General features: G+C 46.7%; 2 protein-coding genes across 2 annotated transcripts in view; one reads left to right on the forward strand and one right to left on the reverse strand.

Moving 5' to 3' along the window:
* The window catches only part of F8 (coagulation factor VIII), a 107,213-nt gene that overhangs the window by 16,896 nt on the left and 75,528 nt on the right, over positions 1–14,789 (reverse strand). The window contains 4 exon segments of the mRNA XM_040974685.1: positions 9,270–9,425; positions 12,870–12,955; positions 13,936–14,007; positions 14,624–14,740. Coding sequence (XP_040830619.1) covers positions 9,270–9,425; positions 12,870–12,955; positions 13,936–14,007; positions 14,624–14,740 — 431 coding nt within the window.
* F8A1 (coagulation factor VIII associated 1) lies at positions 738–2,755 on the forward strand. The gene has a single exon (XM_040974659.1). It carries the CDS (start codon positions 758–760, stop codon positions 1,865–1,867), a length of 1,110 nt encoding a protein of 369 aa, XP_040830593.1. The 5' UTR covers positions 738–757; the 3' UTR covers positions 1,868–2,755.

Raw genomic sequence — 14,789 nt, forward strand, 5'->3', positions numbered from 1 at the left:
GCCAGGGCAGCGAGGGCTGCCCCTCTCCCTGGGACGGTGTATAAGGGTGGGAGGGGCGTAAGGAGTTGGGACGGCCCTGGGTCTGAGCGAGTGTGTGGCCAGCCTGGAGTGCTGGGTAGCGGGCGGCGTCTCGGGGTGGGAGGTGCTGTGCACAGGGTCCAGATACGGAAGACGTCTGCCCGGGGCAAGGCGCAGCCTGCTTGGGGCAGTGCCCAGGGCAGGGGCCTCCCCGGGCAGGCAGCTCAGGACCTGGACCGAGGTGCCGGCCGGAGGCAGCGGGAGGCGACGAAGGACTGCGTGGGCGGGCAGAGGTGGACGTAGCCGACGGTGGGCCCGGGCTCCAAGCCGAGAGGGAACCAGCGAGCGGACTGTGGGCGGGGGCAGGGACAGGCCACCCCCGCGCCCTCGCGGAACGGACAGCAGTCCGGTCCGGATGGCGTCCGGGGGCGCACGCGCCGGGGCGCCGTGAGGGCGCCGAGTGAGCCGGCCGGGCGCCCCGGGTTGGCGCAGGGAGAGCGGGCGCGCGGGCGCTCGGCTAGGTGCCGCCCCATCCCTGGACGCGGCGGGGCCGGTAGGCCCGCCCTCGCCAGGCCCGCCTCCGCTCCCGCCCTCGGCCTCGGCTTGTCCACCGCAGGGGCAGGCCGGCGCGGGGCGTGGGCCCAGGAGGCTGGGCCCCGGGCGGTGCAGAGCCGCGGCGCCGGCGCCGGCGAATCGGGCCGCTGCGTCAGCACGCTGGGAAGGGCCGAGGGCGGCCAAGATGGCGGCGGCCGCGGCGGGCCTGGGCGGTGGTGCCGGCGCGGGGCCCGAGGCCTCGGACTTCCTGGCCCGTTACCGGCTGGTGTCCAACAAGCTGAAGAAGCGGTTCCTGCGCAAGCCCAACGTGGCGGAAGCCGGCGAGCAGTTCGGGCAGCTGGGCCGCGAGCTCCGCGCCCAGGAGTGCCTCCCGTACGCGGCCTGGTGCCAGCTGGCGGTGGCGCGCTGCCAGCAGGCGCTGTTCCACGGGCCCGGGGAGGCGCTGGCCCTCACCGAGGCCGCCCGCCTCTTCCTGCGGCAGGAGTGCGACGCGCGCCAGCGCCTCGGCTGCCCCGCCGCCTACGGGGAGCCGCTGCAGGCCGCCGCCAGCGCCCTCGGCGCCGCCGTCCGCCTGCACCTGGAGCTGGGCCAGCCGGCCGCTGCCGCCGCCCTTTGCCTCGAGCTGGCGGCCGCCCTGCGCGACCTGGGCCAGCCGGCCGCCGCCGCCGGACACTTCCAGCGCGCCGCCCAGCTCCAGCTGCCCCAGCTGCCCCTGGCCGCGCTGCAGGCGCTCGGCGATGCCGCCTCCTGCCAGCTGCTGGCGCGGGACTACAACGGCGCCCTAGCGGTCTTCACGCGCATGCAGTGCCTGGCGCGGGAGCATGGCACCCACCCGGCGCAGCCGCCGCCGCTGCCGCCGCCGCCGCCGCCTCCCCCGGGGCTCCAGCAGCCCGCCCTGCCCGCCGCGCTGTTCGCCTCCAACGCGGGCCCCACGGTGCCCCCTCCCGCCGCACTGGGCGCCTTCTCCGACGTGCTGGTCCGCTGTGAGGTGTCTCGCGTGCTGCTGCTGCTGCTCCTGCAGCCACCACCCGCCAAGCTGCTGCCTGAGCACGCTCAGACCCTGGAGAAGTACTCCTGGGAGGCCTTTGACAGCCACGGGCAGGAGAGCGGCGGGCCGCTTCCCGAGGAGCTCTTCCTGCTGCTCCAGTCCCTGGTCATGGCCACCCACGAAAAGGACACGGAGGCTGTCAAGTCGCTGCAGGTGGAGATGTGGCCGCTGCTGACCGCCGAGCAGAACCACCTCCTTCACCTCCTTCTGCAAGAGACCATCTCCCCCTCGGGACAGGGCATCTGATGCTCCCCGCCCCCCACCGAGTGACTTCAGGCCAGCCCCACGCATCCATCCGCATCCATCCGCATCCATCCTCTCTGGCGCGCGGCGCTGGGGCGGGGAGGGGGCGTGAAGACACCCTGAGTGGCCCCTTCTGCCGCTGGGAGAATCCGCTTGGCCTCATCCCGAAGCCTGTTTCCGCAGGCAGCGCGAAGGGCAAAGGCAGGCATCTGACAGAATCCCACGTGGGTGCCTTCTGCCTTCTCCGAGCGGGAGTGCCCCTTTTACCACCTCCCCTCGCTGCCCTCGGCCGCACACAGACTCGTGCTCTGTCTTCATTCCATAAGCAGGATCCCGCTCTGCACAGCTCTGCCCGAATGTGTAAGCCTCAAGCTCCATAGTGTCCTCGTGGCCCTTCATTTCTTAGCGCCCTTCGAGGTCTCTGAGACCGCCAGATTGCCTTCGTCCCGGCTGCTTCGGAGCTCTGGCGCCGGAGGCCTGCTTGTCCCTTGCCGCCCAGCTGTTGCGCGCCCAAGCTGTTCATTGAGGACTCCCGCCTCACGGCGCAGACTTGCCTCCTCCAGAAGACGTGACTACCTCCCTTGCCTATTTGTCCAGAAGCACAGCTAGGTAGTTAGCTGTCTGTCAGCTCGGGGATGCCGGCCTTCTTTGGAAACGTGCGGTGTGGCAGTGTAGGGCACGTGGGCCACGAGTCTAGGGCGATCTTTCACAAAGCAGGCGCGTCTGTGGCAGAAGTTCCAGTGACACTGCTAGTCTGGTCCGGCTTCACACTTCCGCACAGTTGCGGGTCTCTCCGGAGCGGGCATAGGCTATCTGCCCTAGAGCTTGCGATTTGCCCAACTGTGCAGAATCGTGGCGTGGCCTCTGATGCACTGAGCTCCCGTGAGGATAGGCAAGGCAGGCGTCCCTGTTCCCCAGCAACGAGGTGGTGGCCCACATCCCCAGGGCTTGTAGCTCCACTTGTTACGTCAGCTTGGTTCTTGTCTCATTTTGAGAATGAGCATCGGTACTCTGCAGAACAGAACCCTGCTCTCAAACGTGGGGCTCTGGCAAAATGCATCCTCTAGGCTGAAAGTTGACACAGGTCTGACCTGGGGTCAGGGTAGGGGTGTGGTCTGGCGATGGAGTTTAAGTGTCTTGTCAGGGCAGGCTGTTTGCGGGGTGGGGCAGAGAGGAAGATGGGTGGGGAGCTGCTAGGGCTTTCTTCCCTGCTTCTACCTCCCTCTCAACAACGTGGAGGGTATGAGAAATCCAACAGGGACACCCTGCCGCCTCCGCCCCCGTCTTGTGACGCAGGTGCAGCCACTAGTCACAGTGACCCACCGGGCTCCTAGGAAGGGTACGCTGGAGCCCTTCAGACTCTGGTCCAACTTACTGCAAAGGTGTCCCAAAGCTGCGTGGGCCTTTTCCAGCCGGTTACTCTAGCCCACCTCTACACCCACTATACTGCTCTCCACCTGGGTTGTGGGCTCGGGAAGCTCCCTCTTCCCCTGAAGACCAAAACGCTTAGGAGTCGTGGGGCATGGCTGATGATGTGCTTTAGATTTGGGCCTCAGAAACTTGAGAGCATGGCTAGCTGGAGCAAGGTCGGGTGTCAGGGATTTGGATGCAGTTCTCCCGTGATGCCCCGGGAGAGGGTATTGGGCCTCATGCTTAACATGCATGTCAGGATGCCTGTTCCATCCCTAATTCTGGCTCCTGATCCTAACTTCCTGCACATGGGAACCCTGGGAGTTGGTGGTGGTGATGGCTCAAGTAGTTGGGTTCTTGCCATGCATGTGGGAGACTCTGACTTCTCTGCTCCTGATTATTCTGACTCTTAACCCAAAAGCTGGAGAAGAGAGATCCTTGCTGTCTAAATTTTCATCAGTAACTTGAAATTGGGCCTGGGGTGATGACTCAGTTGTCTAATCCTCCACCTCAAAGTGACAGTATATCCTATACGCCTGCGTATATTTCCTGGCTGCTCCACTTCCCATCCAACTCCCTGCCTGTAGCCTGGGAAAGCAGTTGAGGATGGCCCAAGGCCTTGGGCTCCTGCACCCGTGTGGGAGACCCAGTGGAAGTTCCTGGCTTCTGGTTTCGGATCAGGTCAGCTTCAACCATTACAGCCATTTTGGGAACGAATCAGTGGATGGAAGATCTTTGTCTCTCCCTCTCTCTGTAAATCTCCCTTTCCAATAAATATGAATAAATCTTTTTTTTTTTAAAGTTAAAATTGTCGTGAAAATTTGTGATTGACAATGGTAGCAACAAAGCAGTGGTCCTTAAAGGGACTTGTGGTTCCCATCCCTGCTGTGATATACTCCTTTCATGAGAATATGTGGCTTATGAAAGAACTAGGCAAGCTATGGGTCCTAAAGGTTTGGATACTTGACGGTTAATGTCAGCTGTCTAGGCATACACTCCGCTGGTCGGATGGACCCACAGGTTTCACAGTTCACGCCCCTCTGGGCTGCCCCCTCCAAACGGGCTGGGGAACATGTTGATCTTTGTAGGCTGCAAATAGTTTGTAAGATACTTTTTGTATGCATGTATGTTTTTACAAGCCTTTAACCATATAAAAACCATTCTCAGACTCCATACAAAAGCTGCTTTCACATCAGATCCTTGTGCTATAATTTACCATCCCTGTATTCAAAACTAGAACATGGAAATTACTAAATATCTGCTAACAGAATAAACCTCAAGAGACTTAGTAATCACTTTATCCTTCCTAGTGTTAATAGAATATTGAGAATAAGTGACTTAGATGTTCAGATCTAGACTCTAAGAAACAAAAAAACAATTTAAAAGTTTTTAAAGTTTTGAACAGAGATAACCAAGAATTGATTCTTTGAGCAACCAATAGACAATATTTGTCTACTCTGATAAGCAGAAAATGAAAAGATATATGTACATTCTAAATTTAGGGCATGAGAATAGTGATATGAATACCATAGAGCTTTGCAGCGATTAGTCAAGGCCACAGAATGAGCAGCCAGCACAGAAAGCGCAAGGCCTGAGCAGTTTCCTTTCATTGAGTGAGTGATGACCATATTAGTTAAAGTATTTTAAAGAAAGGGTTTTATGGGGGAAAAGTAGAAATTTTCCTAATTTACTTTCTTTTTTAAAATTTTTTTTTTTAAGATTTATTTTATTTTTATTGGAAAGGCCGATATACAGAGAGGAAAGACAGGAAGATCTTCCATCCGATGATTCACTCCCTAAGTGAGAGCAACGGCCGGTGCTACGCCGATCCGAAGCCAGTAGCGTCTCCCAGGTCTCCCACACGGGTGCAGGGTCCCAAAGCCTTGGGCCGTCCTCCACTGCTTTCCCAGGCCACAGGCGGGGAGCTGGATGGGAAGTGGGGCTGCCGGGATTAGAACCGGCGCCCATATGGAATCCCGGAGCATTCAAGGTGAGGACCTTAACCACTGCGCCATCGTGCCGGGCCCCTAATTTACTTTCAAATTTAATATACCCTTCATGTCAAAACCTTACATAGGCTTCCCAAAATTTTGATGGTTATGCAAAAACTCTACACAAATTTTTGGAAAATTGGATCTGGCTAAATTTTAACTGTTATCCTATGCTGAGGGAAATTTTCTCAGAATTGTAGCTGGAGCCAGTTGTGCCCATTTCTTCCCAACTGTGAATTCAATGGCATCATGGCTGTAGATTGAATTCATTCTTGGTAGGAACATTTATATCATGGAAATCAGCAAATGTTACATATCAAGGCATCTAACATCTTTTCAGCTTTCCTGTGAGTTTGCTGTTGATCACTTGCCAGCAAAATCATTGAGGGAATGATATTGGTAAAGATATTGAGAAAATTCAGAAATGCAAGGAATCTTTTTAAACATGAGGGGAAATGTATACAATTAATAGTTATTAGCAGTGACTCATAGGATACATTTTCATTATTGTCAAAATTAAGAGACTGGGGCCTGGCGCGGTAGCATAGTGGTTAAGGTCCTCGCCTTGCACACCCGGGAACCTATATGGGTGCCAGTTCTAATCCTGGCAGCTCCACTTCCCATCCAGCTCCCTGCCTGTGGCTTGGGAAAGCAGTCGAGGACAGCCCAGGGCCTTGGGACCCTGCACCTGTGTGGGAGACCCAGAAGAAGTTCCTGGCTTCGGATTGGCTTCGGATTGGCTCAGCACCGGCCATTGCGGTCACTTGGGGAGTGAACCATTGGACAGAAGATCTTCCTCTGCCTCTCATCTCTGTGTATCTGACTTTGGGGGTTTGCATGTAGTCTACCTGCATGCCTGTATGTATGTATTATAATCACAAAAGTATATTTTGTCCCTACCTTGTAAATGCCAATATATTTTTATTTTTTAGTGAATGAAAATTAAGAGAACATTTTTTGTCAGATCAGGCTTCGTATTATCTATGTGGAATTGTGTTAATTTTCTGCAAAAGAGGTATGTCTGAAAGTGGAATTGCTTTTTGACATCACTGCATGATTAGATTTGTAATTATCGGATCCATTTTCCTTGACTCATGTATGTTTTGCCATGACGAGATCTAAGGCTTTGAAGCAACTCACTGGCTTTGAGGCAGCTAATCCAGTTGTAACTGAAAGGCTTTTCTGCAGAAAAGGGGTGGCTGCTTCAGGGTGGAAAGATTTAATTCCTCAGGCAGAGGAGGGAATTCGGAAGCTTGCAGGTCTCAGCCTTCGCCATGCAGCTGAAGTTCCCCATCCCAGATCTAAGATTTCCACTCCTCCCGACCTGTGCCCTAGTGCGTTGGTGCATTTCACTGGCACTGCAACTCTCTCATGCTTGGTCTTCTTGTCATTTCTGCCACATAGGTAAACCCTGTCACACTACATGATTGTACAGGATATTTGCATGTATATGCATATTACATATATATATATTACAGTATATACATATTACAGTACAGAGTATGCAGGGTCCATCTTGATTGTACATTTAATTGTACAGCTGTTCCTTTTGTATATGAATGTGCTTCAAAATGTTTATGGAAATCGTTTTAATTGAATTAAAAGTTTTATGTTGGTGCAAGTATTTCTGAAACGTACACATACACATAGTTTTTTTGCATAATACATATTTTCCATGAGTTTTTGAAGACCCTGCATATACTGATAATGTGCAATTCCTTTTTCTGTATATATACCTTTTAGAGATGTAAAAAGAAGACAGTTCGCTCTAATCAAGCGATCCCACAGTTGATGCCACAGCAACAAAGTGCGTTACAATGTCTACAACTCATGCCTAGCATCATTAGTGATCACCACTGATCACTCAATATCCAATCTTTTTCTGTTTCTTGAAAATATTAATATAGTCTTAGAATTGCTTTTTGAGAATGTTTCCCAAGGCTGCTTCTGATACCAATTACCGTATAAAGCAGGATTCTAACAAGGAACAAGGCATACTCAGATTAGTATAATTTGGGACAAGTGTAATAAAAGTACTGGTTAGAAAGGTGAGGCAGACGTTTGCCAACCTTCAACCCACAGGGACAAGGAAAGGGAATGGAAAGCTAACGGAGATTCTTGCAGTGGCCTGAATACATGACCACAGAGTCTTTTTGATATTTATTTCATTAGGAATTAAGATCTGTGTCTTTTGCCCTTAAGTCTGGGTTAGATGTGTCATTTGTTGATGCTGCAAAACTTAGCAGACTTGGTCAGAGATTTATCTTATTAGCTGTAGCACTCACATCTGGATCCCCTAAGATGACACTGAGGACCCAGATATTATGCAGCAGAGAGCAGCTACCTACTGTACCCTATTCAAAGTCCTGGACCCACAGAATCTGAACAGAACACGATAATGCTTTTTATGACACACAATTTTGGAATGGTTTGGAAATCAGCAATAGTAACTGGCATAGGTAGAGAAACGCAGTCTGATTGGAGCAGTGACTGTGAATAGAGACAGCTAACTTCTTTATAAGGAGGAAGTAAAGAATAGCTAGCAGAGTCTCACTTTTCCCTCTCCCCCTGATCTGCTAGTGCTCCCTATTGGTGAAATCTAACTAAATCTAGAGAATTAAGTATTCAGGCCTAATTCATGGAATAAAAATCAAGGTCAAGAAGCAGAAAAATAGATCTACAAGGGCAGAGGAAATTATTTTGTGCAGGATTATGTGAAGGTCTACTCTGGAGATAACAGAAGAAAATGCAAAGGTTTTTGTTAGACTGAAAATATAATTATTCTGAAAATTACATACAACTTTTATTGGAGAAGAAAGTAAAAATGGGAGAAGACCAATTAGGGATGTAATATATATTAATGATGTGTTCCTGGGCTGTGGAAACAGAAGGAAGAGATATGAGAGGCACTACAAAGGAAGCATTGACATGATTTGTGGATAAACTCATCAGGAGGCATAAAAGTAAAGGAACAGTAGACAATGCTGCTAAAGTTTAAGCCTGTTTAATTAATGCTCTTGAGCTCACCTCTATAGAATTCAATTATCAGGTCTTCGCCCTTCTTTTTTTGTGGAAAACACAAATCTTTATTTCCATTCATGGTTTTGCCCTCTAAATTCCAGTCTGATCTGCTGCCTGCTTCTTGTTCCCACCTGATTGGCATATTGTCGCATCACACCTAGGACATGCACAGAAAGCCTACGATCTTTTCGACCAAGTCCTGAATCATTTATTTTTGTTCATTGAGAATCTCTTCATTTTTATCATGCATGAGAGCCTTGATGCAAGTGCTGTTTGTTCATAGATCCAGAATATGTTCTATTGCTTACAGGTGCAAAAATCTTTTTAGGGTTAAGCTTGGAAAAACCAGGAGTATTTTTCCAATATCTGAAACCTTTCTTAATTGTTACTAATATAAAAGAAAATGTTGGAGATGGTCCCTGTATCTCTGCATGCTACCTGGTGGGCATGGCTCACAGCTTACCTGCCAAAGACCTGAGACACAGCTTCCAGCTGTGTGTGAGGAACGTGACCTCTGACATGACGGGAGTGCTTAAAGGGATATACGTGTCTTCTACTCAGTTACAGTGTCATTGTTGGGTGGAGGACTGTCGGGGACCACCCTTCTGCCTTCTCCCTTCCTAGTCTATATAACTTTGTGCTCTCTTTACAATAAATGGACATGCCCCCACCAGACTGTTGCCGGTAATTCTTGTGGCTGAAGAACACTGTCGCCTCACCCACTTGGTGGTCTCGGGGCCTGCTAGCAGGAAAAACCCTCAAGAAGAAAAGATCTCATGTATTCCACATATTCAATTATAAGAAGATAGCATACTTTCCTCACTTTCTCTCCCTCAATTTCCCTTTCGTTCCCCCCCTTTGTTTTTGCAATAACATCATTTTAATTTACTTTATAATGACAGGCTTAATTCACCACTGACCATAATGAAATCTTTCAATCACTTTTTAAAAGACTGATGCATTTGTTTGAAAGGACTACATACCATTAATGTCCCAGTAGAATTCCCTCGATAAGTCTGCCACTTCTTCCCATCAAGACTATACATGATGATAAATTGAGAGATGTAAAGACTGGACAACTTCTGACGAGCACCCTGGGTCTTGATGCCATGAATAATCATTGGTGTCAATAGATCCACCTACAAATTAAAACAATATTTTTATCCTGGTTTTAAATCCATGTTACCTCCTAAAATTAATTTTTGACTTAGAAGAATCTACATTGCTACAGATATCTCATAATACCTTGAACTGATCCAAACATAGATAGTGAAAGGTGGATTTGTGTTAACTTCTGAGATAAATGGTGGAAATGAGTACAAAAAATATATACCAAGTTCTCTGCTTTCCAGTAAACCAAGCCACAAATAGAGTCATTTCTTCTGCATTCACATTGTGCTACATTTAATGAAACCCACACAACCTAAGCTTTTGCCTATACCTCATTTTTGATCCAGTCAAAGCCAATTTCTTCCTGTCTGCCTAGACTACTAGGTCTATCCCAACATGAGTTCTCTCTGATAAAGTGCTACATCATCTTCAAGTGTTAGTTGAGGAACTATTTCAATTGGTTATCCTTCCCCGACTAATCCAGACAAATTTAGTGCTACTTCTATGCTTTCACTTCATTTTGGATATAACCTTCTCAAAGCAGAATATTGCACCATATATTAAAGGTTGTTTTGCTTGTCTTCCATCATTATAAGACTCACTTATTAAGGCAGTGGACCGGTTTGGGTCTTCTAACCTTTCTGTCTCCATGTGCTTGCTCATAGAGATAATATCAGTGTTTATCTCAAAGGGCAACGGGCTGAGGCAGGATCTGGCATATCCTAAACACTCATTATAGGCTATCTTATAGGTTCTCTCCAGCTCCAGTACATGATATAGTATCTTGAAGTAATACTGGTGCATTGAAAATGCTTTGCAATGAATGGATGAATGAATGCTGCAGAATGGTTAGAATGAGTTGAGCAAGAGACATGTAAGTTTCACAAAGGTGTCATACTCTAATATGCAAGTCAAAGTTAACACACTCTCATAGATACCTAATGAACCCATATTGAATGGGTTAATGAGGGTTTCCTTAAAAAACTCATTGACGGGCCCGGCACGGTGGCACAGTGGTTAAGTCCTCACCTTGCACGCCCGGGATCCCATATGGGCGCCGGTTCTATCCCGGCAGCCCCTCTTCCCTTCCAGCTCCCTGCCTGTGGCCTGGGAAAGCAGTGGAGGCGCAAAAGCTTTGGGACCCTGCACCCACGTGGGAAACCCGGAGGAGGCTCCTGGCTTTGGATCGGCGCAGCACCGGCCGTTGCGCTCACTTGGGGAGTGAATCATTGGATGGAAGATCTTCCTCTCTGTCTCTCCTCTCTGTATATCCGCCTTTCCAATAAAAAAATATATAATAAAAATAAATCTTTAAAAAAAAAACCTCATTGACTCCAAGAATATTTTTCTACTTACTATGTGTTGATATTGCTACATAGTTGAGTGTTAAGCCTGTGATTGTGAGTTGAAATGAAAATATGTAAACATTAGGGGGGTGGATAAACAAGGGAGGAGGGGACACAGACAGGAGAGAAGGTAGAATGGGTCTCTCTATGCTCCTAAATCTGTATTGTGAAATATGTGAAAAGTGTTTACACAAATACAGTTTTGAATGAAATAAGAAAGGAAAAGTATTGTAGGATCGAAGCTAAGAGTAGAATGGTAATTACCAAACACTGGAAAGGGAAAGGGAGGTGGAGGGTGGCGAGAAGTTGATTAAAAGATACCAAATTATAGGAGTAAGAAGTTATTGGGTTGTTTGGAAAGAAGAGTAATTATAGTAATGGCAATATACCGTATATTTCTCTATTGAAAAACCTAGGCATAGTTTTTTAATGTTTTGCCACAACGAAATGTTGTATGTTTAAGGAGACAGGCATATTACATCATGATTAGATATTACACAGTGAATAAATGTATCAAAACATCACATGGTACTCTGTAAATATGTACAATTTTTGCATCTGTTACAAAATTGAAACTGTGGGCCAAATTTAATCTATCGCAATTTGACAGAGTATAGCATTCAGGGTCTTGGTTATGCATGAACAAGACCCGATGTGCTAGTCTGATCAGATTGTATCCAGTGAGAGATGTAATTCCTCAAACAAAAATGAAACTGTTATTTACTAAAAATTAAATAGAAAGATGGGGCACAGCTAAATATGTAAAAATGTCTGCTGTATAGGGATCTGAAAATTATAACTATAGAAAAAAAATGGATGGGCCCAGTACAGTAGCCTAGTGGCTAAAGGTCTTGCCTTGCACCTACTGGGATCCCATATGGGTGCCGGTTCTAATCCTGGCAGCTCCACTTCGCATTCAGCTCCCTGCTTGTGGCCTGGGAAAGCAGTGGAGGATGGCCCAAAGCCTTGGGAACCTGCACCCGCGTGGGAGACCCGGAAGAAGTTCCTGGATCTTGGCTTTGGATCGGCTCAGCTCTGGCTATTGCAGTCACTTGGGGAGTGAACCATTGGATGGAAGATCTTCCTCTCTGTCTCTCCTCCTCTTTGTATATCTGACTTTCCAATAAAAATAAATAAAGCTTTTTTTTTTAAATGGAAGCTCCTCAATTAAAAAAAAAAGTCATAAAAATGGAGAATATGTATTTTGGCCAAATCACAAATCAAAAAAATAATTGGAGATGAAGGCAGTGAGCTTAAATTGAGTTGTAATTGGCTTTGTGTACCAAACAGTTGCAAGAAGATGAATAGTTTTGGCATTAGGAGGAATGCTGTTTATGTCTGCTTATCGATAACCTGTATTTTTCTCTGCTCCTTATTTACTATTTTATTCTTAGAAAAATACAGAAGGAAGACATGTAAGAGAATGTAGTCTGCCAACTAAGAAGAGCTGCTAGACTGAGAACAGGACGGAGGTAGAGGTGGCACTGCACGTATACATTAGTTTTTCTCTGAACTGCAAGTACCAGAAATAGAAAACATATTAGATAGCTTAGCAGAAAATTAAAAGCAGAAAAACGTTCTCCATTTCTTCTTTGGGCCTCTAGAAGAAACCTCACCTGTTTAGGCAAAGAAGTGCGTGTGGTATTGAAAGGACCTAAAGTTCTTAGAGATCTCAGACCTGATTGATCTCATGTTAAAATAATATTTTTGAACATGTTGGGTTAAATGAAATGTATTATTAAGGTGAAGTCAGCATTTTTTTCTTGTGACCACTAAAAAATGTAAAGTTACAAGTGCGGTTTACATTATGTTTCTGTTGGGCTACTCTACAGAAAATGGAGAAGTGAGAAAATCTGAAAGACAGTGTCTTTTAAAAGCAACAGAATTCACCTAAAGACACTGTCTTAGGTATTTATTCAGCAATGGAAGTCATGATTGTTTTGTACAAATCATAAGGACATTTGTGTTTCAACAGAAGCTCTTCATTTGTTTGACGGGATAGCTGCAATACAAAGGATATAATATATACACGTATATATTATAATAACAGCATACATAGACATTGATATAATCAGTAAATGATTGGTTAAATGTGGTATCTTTTTCGCTATTGATTAAATTTCTAACCTTGATCCAGGAAAAAGGCTCTTTGGTGCTCCAGGCATTGACTGATCCGGAATAATGAAGTCTGGCCAGCTTTGGGGCCCACTGTCCTTTGCCCAAGAAAGAAGAGAGAGATTAAATTCAACTGGATTGATACCAGAAACTTGGGAATAAAGTCACTGTTTTTAAGATTTATCTTTTTATTATTGGAAAGACAGATTTACAGAGAGAAGGAGATATATAGAGAAATATCTTCTATCTGCTGGTTCACTCCCCAAGTAGTCACAACAGCCAGAGCTGCGCCCATCTGAACCCAGGAGCCTTCTCCAGGTCTCCCATGTGCGGGTAGGGTCCCAGGGCTTTGGGCCATCCCCTACTGCTTTCCCAAGCCATAAGCAGGGAGCTGGATGGGAAATGGAGCAGCTGGGATACAAACAGGCGCCTATATGGGATCCTGGTGCATGCAAGGCAAGGACTTTTAGCCACTAGGCTACCATTCCTGACCTGAGAAGAAAGTCAGTTTTTGATAAAAATCAATCCTAGCTGTGGAGAAGATAGAGAAAGGTGTAAAGATTTTATAACATAGCAATACTTATTGTTATCTAAGGTTTTGCTAGTCCTTCTTACCCGTTGTATTTTTCTGAAATTTAATTAAACAATTCTCAAACCTCTTTTTCAGATACTTTAAAGTGGAAAGCTATCATATTTCATATGCCAAGCAAAACCAAGTGGCAGGCTGGATTTGGCATGTGGGCAATACTTTGCACTAAACCAATGTCCAAGAACTCTATATAGATTCTGTCAAGCTTTGTAATTACTGCTCTTGCACGGTGAAGAGAAAGAACTCAAGAGGAACAATGCTGAGTGTAGGGAGAGCATTTAGGGAGGCAATGGTCTTGTCCAGGGAGATTAAGGTAGACAGAGTTAAAATGCTCACACTGGGAAATGAAGAGGAGGAGATGGATTTGAGAGACACCTATGAAGTAGAATTAACATAAGCATGGAAGCAGATTAGTTATCTGAAGCTCTCCAGTAGGAATGAAAGAGATAAAATCATCGAGGTTCTTGAAGCAAAAATAGAAACACTTACCGTATTGTCCTGAAGCCGTAATCTGAAAATCTTGAATATGTCCAGAAGCCATCCCCAGAGGAATCTGACAATCTGAAATCAAACAGGAGGAGCACAGTAGCTAGAAATGCACAGAATTTAGCTTCTTAAATGTAAGCCCAGAAAAATAACAGAACAATCAAGGAACACTATTGTTTTTAGTGTTTACCATGTGCCCCAAACAGTACTAAATATTGTACTATGCTATATCATTTATTGTAACAGTTTAGTGCTAAAACTATTACTATTTTGCAGCTTATGATTAGAATTCGTGCATAAGTAGATTAGTTGACTCTTAGGATTAATACCCCCCACCAAAACTTTCTAAGTAATGTTTGTAAATTATCTGTAGTAACTCTTAAAGCTAAGTTCTACACTCTGCCACTGGAGATCTTGGAGTTTCACCAAGGTAAAAATAGGGAGGTTTTTGTTTTGTTTTGTTTTTAGCACTAATTCACAAAATGTTTAGTGTTTCAAACTGTTCAAAATGCAGTTGTCCTTTCCTGAAGATTCTGACGGTTTCAACAATATTCTTTTTAGATTTTGTGATTTTGTGTTTGTTTATTGGCAAAGCCAAGCAGCCAATCCAGCAAGGAGGGAAGTTGCATGACAGGCAGCGGGGTGGCAGGGAGCTGGGTGGCAGGGAGCCTCTGCTCACGACGACACTCACTCTTGTTGTACACCAGGAAGAGAGTGCTCATTCCGGCTCGCAGGTGCTCCCCAATAAGGCATTCGACGCGCCAGATTCCAGCTTTGGATGGTAGCATTTCCACTGTCTCAAAAGCACCTCATTAAAACCAAAACATAATGCGTTTCACTAAAAATGAGCATGTTAT

Source organism: Ochotona curzoniae, unplaced genomic scaffold (genome assembly GCF_017591425.1).
Source record: "Ochotona curzoniae isolate NIBS_2020 unplaced genomic scaffold, NIBS_Ocur_1.0 contig_2469, whole genome shotgun sequence".
NCBI lineage: Eukaryota > Metazoa > Chordata > Mammalia > Lagomorpha > Ochotonidae > Ochotona > Ochotona curzoniae.

What these genes read in the sequence shown, in the direction of transcription:
- F8A1 (XM_040974659.1), top strand. Translation starts at nt 758, where the DNA reads ATGGCGGCGGCCGCGGCGGGCCTGGGCGGTGGTGCCGGCGCGGGGCCC.